Source organism: Budorcas taxicolor, chromosome 8, assembly GCF_023091745.1.
Source record: "Budorcas taxicolor isolate Tak-1 chromosome 8, Takin1.1, whole genome shotgun sequence".
NCBI lineage: Eukaryota > Metazoa > Chordata > Mammalia > Artiodactyla > Bovidae > Budorcas > Budorcas taxicolor.
In genome coordinates, this window is record NC_068917.1 from 97,634,583 (window position 1) to 97,646,027 (window position 11,445).

General features: G+C 36.9%; 1 protein-coding gene across 1 annotated transcript; it reads left to right on the forward strand.

Annotated features, from left to right (window-relative positions):
- The first annotated feature begins 5,807 nt into the window (after positions 1 to 5,807).
- On the forward strand, positions 5,808 to 6,749 carry LOC128052545 (olfactory receptor 13F1-like). The gene has a single exon (XM_052645124.1). The coding sequence runs from the start codon at positions 5,808 to 5,810 to the stop codon at positions 6,747 to 6,749; it is 942 nt and encodes a 313-aa protein (XP_052501084.1).
- The last annotated feature ends 4,696 nt before the right edge of the window (positions 6,750 to 11,445 follow it).

Genomic DNA, 11,445 nt, shown 5'->3' on the forward strand with positions numbered 1-11,445 from the left:
CTTTTGTAAGATTTTACTTTCATAAGTAAAGTTTGAATTTTTGTAAAAATGTTTTATTTGTATTTATATACATGGTCATAAGAATTTTTCCCCTATTCTATTAAAGTGATAAAATTAATTGGCTATATTCAGATACTAAACCTACCTTTCCTTTTTTGTATAACACCCTCTTGTTCATGATATATCCTTTTGATACCCTTTTGATATGGTGGATGCTATTTACTAATATTTTATTGATAGTTATTGAGTCTAAAGCCACTAGTAATACTGGCCTATAATTTGCTTTGATCATAATATTCTCATCAGGTTTTGCTAGTACTAGAGTTTGATGAACTCATAAAAAAGTCTCATAGGTGTTCTCTCCTGATAGCTGGAAGTTTATCTTCTTTTCTGAGTTCATATAAATGGTTCTGAAAGATTAATATTGTTTACTATTTACATTGACAAAATTCACTACCAAAGCTATCCAGGTTGTGGTAATATCTCTTCTTTCATTCCTGAAGTGTTTAATTTGTGCTTTCACATTTTTTTCTTAATGAGTTAGCTAGAGGTTTATCCTCTTCATTAATCTTTTCAACTAACTGACTTCTGGCTTTGTTCATTTCTCTAATTTTGGTGCGGGGAGGGGGGGGGTGTTGCTTTCTAATAATTTATTTCTGCTCTTCATTATTTCCTTCTACTTACTTTGAGTTACTTTGGTCTTATTTTTCCAGCCTTAGTAAATTTCAGGTAGCTGACCTAAAACTTTTCTTCTTTCTTAGTCTAGTCATTTAACACTATTCCTTTCTGTCTAAACACTGATTTAGCTGCATCCCACAAATTTTGACATAGTCTATTTCCATGACCATTTAACTCAAGATATGTTTGAGTTTCCCTTGTGATTTCTTGCTTGAAACATTATTTAGAAGTACATTGCTTAATTTAGAAGTATTTTGGCATTTTCTAGGTATTATTTTTATATTTGCTTAAAATTTATTTCTGTTGTGGTCAGAAAACATCTATATAATTTCAGTGTTTTGAAATTTATTGAGTTTTTTTTGAACCAGCATATATGTATCTTGGTGAATATTCCATATTCACTTGAAAAAAATTATATATTTGGCAATTTTTGAATAGTGTTTTATAAAGTTTAACGTATCAATTTGTTTGACAATATTTTTCAATTTTCTAAATTCACACTAAATTCTTATTTACTTACTCTACCAATTATTGAAGGGAAGTATTAAGATTTTCATTGTATAATAATAGATTTGTCTGTTTACCCTTTAGCTGTGTTGATTCTTGCTTCATAGACTTGAAGCTATGCTATTATCCACATATATATTTAGCTTTTATTTTGATGTTTTCTTAATGCTTTGACCATTTTATCATTTATTTCTGGCAATACTCTATTTCTTGAAGTGAATTTGCCTGCCATCCCAGCTTTCATTTAGTCTTTGATTGTTATAACTTTATCTTTTTACTTTCAACCTCTCTGTATCTTTATACGAAGTGTACTTTTAAAAACAAAGTTTTATCTTCCTTTTTTATATCCAGTCACATCATCTCTGTCTTTCAACTGGAGTTTTTAATATTTATATTTAATGTAATGATTAATATGTTTTAGTTTAAATCCATTGTCTTACTATTTGATTTCTATCTGTCCCTCCCATTTTTCTTATCTGTTTTCTCCTATTTCTGTATTTTTGGGTGAAGTTTTAAATTACTATTTTATTCCATTGTATTCCATCTATTAGCTTTTAAGCTAAATTTAATTTTAGAACTTATAGTGGTTTTTTTGGGGGGTTACAGTACGGTTCTTTAATTTCTTTCACTCTATGTTCTTCAGTTCAGTTCAGTCACTCAGTCATGTCTGACTCTTTGTGACCCCATGGACTGCAACACGTCAGGCCTCCCTGTCCATCACCAACTTCCGGAATTTACTCAAACTCATGTCCATTGAGTCGGTGACGCTATCCAACCATCTCATCCTCTGTCGTCCCCTTCTCCTCCTCCCTTCAATCTTTCCCAGCATCAGCGTCTTTTCAAATGAGTCAGTTCTTCACATCAGGTGGTCAGAGTATTGGAGTTTCAGCTTCAGCATCATTCCTTCCAATGAATATTCAGGACCGATTTCCTTTAGGATGGACTGGTTGGATCTCCTTGCAGTCCAAGGGACTCTCAAGAGTCTTCTCCAACACCACAGCTCAAAAGCATCAATTCTTCAGTGCTCAGCTTTCTTCACAGTCCAACTCTCACATCCATTTATGACTACTGGAAAAAGCATAGCTTTGGCTAGATGGACCTTTGTTGGCAATGTAATGTCTCTGCTTTTTAATATGCTGTCTAGGTTGGTCATAAGTTTTCTTCCAAGTAGCAAGTGTCAATGTAAAGTGTAAAAACCTTATGACAGAAATTTTCAGTTGCTTAAGGATGAAGGAATTAAACAACTTACCAGTGATCCACTCAGTTCCTTTACCAGGGGAATCTCTTTGGGGAGAGGGGAAAAAAGACAGATTATATGGAATAGGCCCCCTTATCAACTTGATTTCTGAGCAGAGATTAATGATGTTTGTTGGAATGAACTGAACTTATCTACTCACTGCCCGTTTCAGGGCATTACTAAATAAAGAATCATTTATAGAAAATAAACCTTTCTGTGGTTATACATTCATCTATAATACATGACTCTCTGAAGAATTTTTCATATGCTACACAATTCACTGGGGTATGATATAAGATGCTTCTTAAATGTTCTGTGTGATATAACTGCAAATATCATGTAGGACCACACCCATTATTTGGGCCAATATGTCTGTCTGATGCATGGAAAAACAAGTAGGGTTTCAATGGAAATCTAAAAGTATTTACCAAGTCTTTCTTTTTGATGGGATTTGAATGCCAAACTCTATCTCCCCTGCTATCAGCTTCTCATTAAATCTCTGTTCAACTCTTTATCCTCCTAATTGTCATTTTCCCCTAGATTCTAATGGGCTTCCCAAGCAGCACTAGTGGTAAAAAATCCACCTGCCAATGCAGGAAACATAAGAGCTGTGGGTTCGATCCCTGAGTCAGGAAGATCACCTGAAAGAGGGCATGGCAACCTATTCCAGTATTCTTGTATGGAGAATTTCAGGGACAGAAGAGCCTGGCAGGCTACAGTCTATAGGGTTTCAAAGAGTCAGACACAACTCAAGTGACTTAGTGTGCACTTGGGTTCTAAGAAGACTCACTCTCTTCATTCCCAATTCAGTGGTCAGTCAGATGAGAGATTTTACACAAAGTTTAGGTTCCCCCTTAATGGTTCCCTCTTTTCTAGGATTTATCCCTAAATTTCCAGTTACTCTGGCAGCCACAAATGTAACAGGAGGGAAAGGGGCAGGGCGCAACATTTGAAAGAATGATGTGGTCCAAGGACACAACATAAAATCCATTAGAATGAAATGGGACCAAGATGGCAGACAAGACTAGACCTCAATCAGCAAGTGAAATGACACATCCAGAGGTGCCATGACAGTTCCAAGGCACTGTTAAAAGACCAAGGGGGTGGGCGGTACCCCAAATCTTGGAAATCTCCACCCCTTCCCAAAAATATCTGGAATAATCCCCCCACTCATTAGCATATGAAATTACACAGTCTACAAAAACTAACCATGCCAAATTTCAGGGTTGCTTTCACTCTCTGTGATGGCCCGCACTCTCTCTGTGGAGTGTGCTTCTTTCTGTATCTGAATAAATCCACTTCTTACCTATCACTCTGTCTCTCACTGAATTCTTTCTGCAATGAGACATTAAGAACCTGAGCTTTGTTAGCTCCTGAAACCAGGTACTGTGGGTTTTGACCAGGTTTGAGTCCAAGTCACCTGGATTCAAGTGCCAAGCAGGGTTTTGGCTGGGTTCAAGTCCCAGCCACATGGGTTCAAGTCCCTATCTGTAGTAAATGATTTCACAAATGCTGATCTGATTTCTCACATCAGGGCTGCTACTTTTTGCTTGAGTAACATTTGCTACATGGACTGAGGAGAACCCTGTTGATATCACCCAGTCTGGTTCATATCTTTTGAGTTGAATTCTCTTCTGTTCTGCCTGATTTTGATCACTTTTAAGTGCCATGAAATAGCTGCTATTTTATACTTGATTTGGAGTGTATGACTGTTAGTAGCATGAGGGTGAGTCTGATCTAAGCTACTCTGCCACAAGATACTTCATCATTAGTAGAAGTTGGAAGTCTAAGATGTACTTATTAGGAAGATCTGACAGACTTCCTTCTGAGCTGGGTATATAACAGGGGGAAAAGAACTCAAAGATTACTTCTAGATTTTTGGCTTAAGTATGTGATCAAATGTTATTGCTATTATTGGAGATAGGGGAAAATACAGACTCATAAGCATGAGAAAACTTGTCAAAATTTTGGCAATTTCTTTTTCAGACAGAAATTATCATGTAGGTTCTAAATTTTTGTTTTCAGTGTGTGTTAATGTAATTCCAAAGCAGAAGTGTGGTTTGGTGCTTTATATATAACCGGGAGTCAGTTTGGCAACCTCCCTCAGTCTTAGTCACGGCCTCCATTTAACTTTTCTGAATGTATTCCTAAAGTTAAGTTCTCTTCTGACATTTACTCCTAGACACATTCATGCCAACCTAAGTGATTTACCTGCAGCCATATAAGCCTTGGTCTACAGGAATTGAACCAGTGAGTCAGAAATGGGACTCTGGGCCAGATGTCAGTCAATCTCTTTTCTCCCTTTTGATCAACTGTTTATACTATGGTTGCAGTAAATCTTGCCTAAATGAGAAAGACAATCAATGACATTGCCATAGTCAAAGAAAGAAAGAAACAGTAACAACTGCAAACCTGACTGACTGATTTAGTAACACCATTAGGAGTAGAGCAGAGTTCCCCTTCCCAAAGTCAGCATAGACAGGAAAATGTTTATTTCTTATTTGAATAACACAACAATTAGAGCAGATCAGCTACTACCTATAATTGGATCTATGGGACATTGTCCCTGGAGTTTCAGAATTTGTCATAGTGTGCAAATAGATTTATAACTTTAATTTGCTGCATGAATTAGAAACTTTTCACAAGCAACAAAAAACTTAAGTTGCCTTACAGAGTGAAAGGATGGCCCTTTGGAGGATGTTTCTGGAGCACAAATGTCAAGGCAATTCTGGCTATATGAAGGAAATGTTGCTATATGTCCTCTCCTGAGAATATCTATCACCATTTTCCTGGGCTTAAGATGGAAAACCTGGACTTGTTTAACTTTCAAGCTTTTCAGTTAATTAATCTTTGGTTGCAGAAATCATTTTTACTAAATAAATCTCCCAAAATTATTTTGACAGAAGATACTGAACTTGGAAAACAGAAAAACTCCCAAGTAAGAAGACTGTTAGCCAACTATGGGAAAAAAATCATCCCAGTGGTTCAGAGGTAAATTGATATCTTCACCATCTATCAGTTACAGATGTGGTTTTGGGAAAAGAAAGACTCCATAAGATTTTCTTTCCTCAAGATCTCATGATATTTATGTAATAAACCTTGCCCTTTCCCAACTTTACCTTTAAAAAGTATTACAGCAAAAAGAAAATCTTGAAGATACTTTATCTGCTGACTCCCTACTTGAAATTTTCCTTATTGAGGATAAATTATTCAAATACATACTAATAATACTATTACCAAGCTAGAGAAGCAGTTAAGCACATACTGCAAGTTGATGTGAAGAAAAAATACCAGAAAATAAAAATGGGGAAGATCTTGTGTTTTATATATGATATATGATGATAATCTTTCTATATGTATATACAAATGACCTCGACTTAATAAAATGTTCCAGGCAAATCTGACATCTGTAACAATGTTTTTCTTCCTGGGATTTTCCCACTACCCCAAAGGTGAGATCATCATATTTGTGCTGTGTTTGCTGATGTACCTGATCACCTTACTGGGAAATATGATTCTGATCTCCATCACTATCTTGGATTCCCGCCTACACACACCTATGTACTTCTTCCTCAGCAATCTCTCCTGTTTAGACATCTGGTATACCTCTTCTGCTTTCCCTCCAATGCTGATAAACTTTATTTCAGGGGAAAACACCATCTCATTCTTAGGATGTGCTGCTCAGATGTACTTCTCTCTGGCCATGGGCTCCACCGAGTGTGTGCTCCTGTCCATGATGGCATATGACCGATATGTGGCCATCTGCAACCCTCTAAGATACCCCATTATCATAAACAAGAGGGTTTGTGTGCAGATTGCAGTTGGCTCCTGGGTGACAGGCTGCTTCACTGCCCTGGTGGAAACAGTGTTTGTATTGCAGTTGTCTCTGTGTGGTAATAGTGTGATCAATCATTTTGCTTGTGAGATTCTTGCTGTCTTAAAACTGGTTTGTGTGGACACTTCCAAAGTGCAGTTAATCATGCTGGTATTCACCATATTTCTTGTTCCCATGCCAATGCTCCTAATTTGTATCTCTTATGCATTCATCCTATTCAACATCCTGAGAATCAGCTCAGTGGATGGTCGAAGCAAAGCCTTTTCAACATGTGCAGCCCACCTGTCTGTGGTTGTTTTGTTCTATGGGACAGCTCTTTCCACATACCTGAAGCCTTCAGCAATAGATTCACAGGAAATAGATAAATTTATAGCTTTGGTATATGGTGCATTAACCCCAATGTTGAATCCTATCATCTATAGTCTACGAAATAAAGAGGTGAAAGCAGCTGTGAAAAAATTGCTGATAGGAAATCTTTGGGTATTGTCCTAATTTCTGTCTTCAAGTAATATGGGAGCAAGCACACTCATCTGTATAATCTCCAACATTATCCAGAAAACTGAAAAATAGGTGGAATAAGCTAAATCCTGGAAAATACCTATTTTTGAAAGGAGTTCCATATTAAATCCAATATCTTGATTTACCTGGTAAATAAAATTTTTGACATTAATAAGTAATTTAGGAAGAATAAATTATATTTCTAGAAATGTATTTAGCATTCATTGAATATTAATATAATGTTAAAATTAGATGATTGCTCATTTTTTCATATTTGACTCACTATATCATTTAAATGTTCAAATCTAGCATCACTATGACAATAACTAGTATGCCAAAAGTGTAAGATATTAAGCCTAGGATATTTTGGAATAACTTATCATCCTATGATTAGCAATTATGTCTGAAATTATGAATAAGCAATATTTTACATAAATGTGTATATAGTTCAAAGTATAAACACATTATAATTCATAAAACCAAGATACCATTAATTTTAGAACTTTTCCTACTCTAAATGTTAAAATGTAAAATATGTTAGATTTGATAAACTACCATATGAATGATTTTGTTTATTTAGGATGTGAATGTAGGAGATGAGTAAATATCTGTGTATGTGCAAAGACATCATGACAAGGACTTACACACAGTAATCTTGCATTTGAAGTGGAGTAAATGAAAAGCATTCAGGGGATCTATACAGGCTCCTTAAAGTATCTATGGTTATGAGGTCAAAGTATTCTCGTATTGTACTCTGAATGTGGAAGTGAATTCATTAATACATACACACACACACATATATACACATATACCATGTTGCATATTTTTCCTAGTGCATGCTGAATTGACCAGTTAAGGCTGAAAAAGAACATATTCCTACCCTGTAGAGATTACACTGCAAAAGAAATTGCTAATGTACACATATATTGTGGGAAAAGATTCATGGATATGTTTGACAAATGTGAGCAAAATTACATAAATTATATTTTCACCAATATTTCGTATTAATCAGTTTTTCTTTGTCTTTTCCATCCTCACTGGTGCTGGGAAATTATGAGACCAATACATATACATTAATTCCTCTTTATCAGAGAGATGCCCTTAAGTATATGTGGGTGATGGCTTTATTCTATGGAGAAGGTGACTCTTGCTAGCATTGACAGAATATCTTTTAATTTTAGACTTAGAGATGGTAAGACAATCATAGATAATTATAACAGAAGGTTCTATCCTGAACCTTCCCTGGTGGCTCAGACAGTAAAGCATCTGTCTACAATGCGGGAGACCCGGGTTCGATCCCTGGGTTGGGAAGATCCCCTGGAGAAGGAAATGGCAATCCACTCCAGGACTATTGCCTGGAAAACCCCATGGACAGAGGAGCCTGGTAAGCTACAGCCCATGGGGTCGCAAAGAGTCGGGCACGTTTGAGCGACTTCACTTTCTATCCTGAATAGAGCTTGCAAGAAACAATTCAGCTGAGGGTGAACTGATTCATAAAAGAACCATGTAACTGTGCTGGTGTTCTTAATTCAAGTACCATTACTATACAGGAAAATTTTGTTTTCTTTCTCAGATAGATGCACAGTTCTATTAATTCAGAAACCTTCCAAAGGGGATTTGTGTTATTGAATAAAAGCAGAATAATATATTAGGGTTTTCATCCTTACTTTCATTTCACTACCAGACAACAATGACTATGGTATCTGATGTTATTTGGTTGAAAGGAGGAGGAAGTGTTAACCCTATTACCACCCAAACTCTACAGTCATTTATAACAAGGACTGATTCCAGGTAATCACAATCACTGATCCTATACACATTCATCTTATTTGTTTATGTGGGTGAAAATAAAATCTATAGTTCCATGCCTCATCAGCTACTGTCAGCATGTGCTATCTTTTTCAACAACTTTGTCTGTGTTTTAAAGGGATATGGATGAGCTAATTAATGCCTGAGAGATGAGCCAACCAGATGTCCAGAGGCAAAACTCAATAAAATGGCTTGTAACCCATCTGGTTAAATCATCACAGGCCTAGAGAGGGTCCTCAGATTTCAGGCGCTTCAGCAAGAATAATTTTATCTACACAAGTAGATCCAGGGTGGAGTAAATTCTGCATGACCCAAATATGTTTCGTTTTCTGTCTTCCAAAGATAGAATTGTATATGTAAACCAGAATTGCATTTTGATTACTTCTTTATCATTCTGTGTTCCATTATGAGCAACCTCCATTGTTTAACATTCTTTATCAAAAGAGGAGACAAATTCATTAGAAAGCAGCTTACCAAACTGTATCACATTCCAGTCCTGCCTCTCTGCAATAGCATTCAGTACATACTTTGCAATATTTATATTTAGCTTCCTTGGAGGGGTCTCTCATGCTGGTGATTAGTTTCAACAGATGTGTAACTTCAACCCCTTGTGGAAAACTTACTATTTTACCTCTAAGAAAGCAACTTTGATTCCAAGTCTTAAGGAACATCTCACTGTGGCCCACTCCCATGTATGTTTTCAAATATATTTATGTGAACTCAGAGGAAATAAATGCTTACCTTTGCAATCACAAAATAAATGGAAACTTAACCATGCCACTAGATACCTGAAAGCCTAATTAATGTCTTTTTCAAAATATCTCTGCTTTTCTTTTCTTCAGGTGAATAAGATTTTAAATAATTTCTGATACGGTCTTTTATTTTTCATTTCACTAATTTGCCACAATCTGAGAACATACTGGACATGGAACAACAGACTGGTTCCAAATAGGAAAAGGAGTACGTCAAGGCTGTATATTGTCAGCCGTATACTGTCACCCTGCTTATTTAACTTATATGCAGAGTACATCATGAGAAACGCTGGACTGGAAGAAACACAAGCTGGAATCAAGATTGCTGGGAGAAATATCAATAACCTCAGATATGCAGATGACACCACCCTTATGACAGAAAGTGAAGAGGAACTAAAAAGCCTCTTGCTGAAAGTGAAAGAGGAGGGTGAAAAAGTTGGCTTAAAGCTCAACATTCAGAAAACAAAGATCATGGCATCTGGTCCCATCACTTCATGGGAAATAGATGGGGAAACAGTGGAAACAGTGTCAGACTTTATTTTTTGGGCTTCAAAATCACTGCAGATGGTGACTGCAGCCATGAAATTAAAGGACACTTACTCCTTCGAAGAAAAGTTATGACCAACCTAGATAGCATATTCAAAAGCAGAGATATTACTTTGCCGACTAATGTCCATCTAGTCAAGGCTATGGTTTTTCCAGTGGTCATGTATGGATGTGAGAGTTGGACTGTGAAGAAGGCTGAGTGCAGAAGAATTGATGCTTTTGAACTGTGGTGTTGGAGAAGACTCTTGAGAGTCCCTTGGACTGCAAGGAGATCCAACCAGTCCATTCTGAAGGAGATCAGCCCTGGGATTTCTTTGGAAGGAGTGATGCTGAAGCTGAAACTCCAATACTTTGGCCACCTCATGTGAAGAGTTGACTCATTGGAAAAGACTCTGATGCTGGGAGGGATTGGGGGCAGGAGAAGAAGGGGACGACAGAGGATGAGATGGCTGGATGGCATCACTGACTCGATGGACGTGAATCTGAGTGAACCCCGGGAGTTGGTTATGGACAGGGAGGCCTGGTGTGCTGCAATTCATGGGGTCATAAAGAGCCGGACACGACTGAGCAACTGAACTGAACTGAACTGAGAACATACTAATATCTGTGCTACTTTGCTTGTTTTAAAATCCTGAACCTTTCCCAAATCATCCTGAATGTAAGGATTACCTGAACACTTGCTAAAAATATCGTGCAAATGTTCAACTTAGATCCAAACCAGAATTTCCAGAGGAGATATCTGCTGATTCTATATGTTTTCTAACACCTGGTAATTCTTATGTGAGAATTATGGGAACTTTGACTCAGAGTGCTAAATGAAAGAGACTGAATCTTATTACTTAAGACTTTTAGAATGGGGGGAGATATGTTAACTGTCAAGGAGGTGAGAAATTCAGAAGTGATCAGAATCTAGGAAAAATAAGTCCAGAGCTTTGTTTAAAGTGTTAGGGAAAGGGAGAATCCATTAAAAAATGTGAAAAGTTTGAGCACAAAACACTTGGGACTCTGATCAAAGAAGAACTGGATAAATACTAAGTTTCATTCTGTCTTGTTCAGTGCAGTTCCTATTTGTGTACAGAAAAAAAGTAAAAACTAAGTTCAGAATTTAATTTAAAAACTACACTCTATATACACTAGGAGGAAGAAATATTTTAAAGGCCATTTAAATATGCTTAGTTTGAGTCCCTTCTCTGTTCACCTGAAACTATCACTACACTGTTAACAGGCTATACCACTGTGTGTGTGTGTGTGTGTGTGTGTGTGTGTGTGTGTGTGTTACTTGCTCAGTGGTGTCCGACTCTACAATCCCATGGACTGTAGCCCATTAGGCTTCTCTGTCCATGGAATTCTCTAGGCAACAATTCTGGAGTAGGTAGCCACCCCCTTCTCCAGGGGATCTTCCTGACCCAGGTATCGAACGTGGGTTTCCTGCATTGTGGGTAGATTCTTCAACATCTGAGCCACCAATGCTCCCATATCACCATACAAAATAAAAAGTTTAAGTAAATATTCTTAAAAAATTCTTAAAAAATGATTCTTAAAAAATCATCATATGTTGTGCCAATATCATTTTGTGGGGGACA

Excerpts from the sequence above, each read along its gene's own strand:
- LOC128052545 (XM_052645124.1), top strand. The coding sequence starts at position 5,808 with ATGTTCCAGGCAAATCTGACATCTGTAACAATGTTTTTCTTCCTGGGA.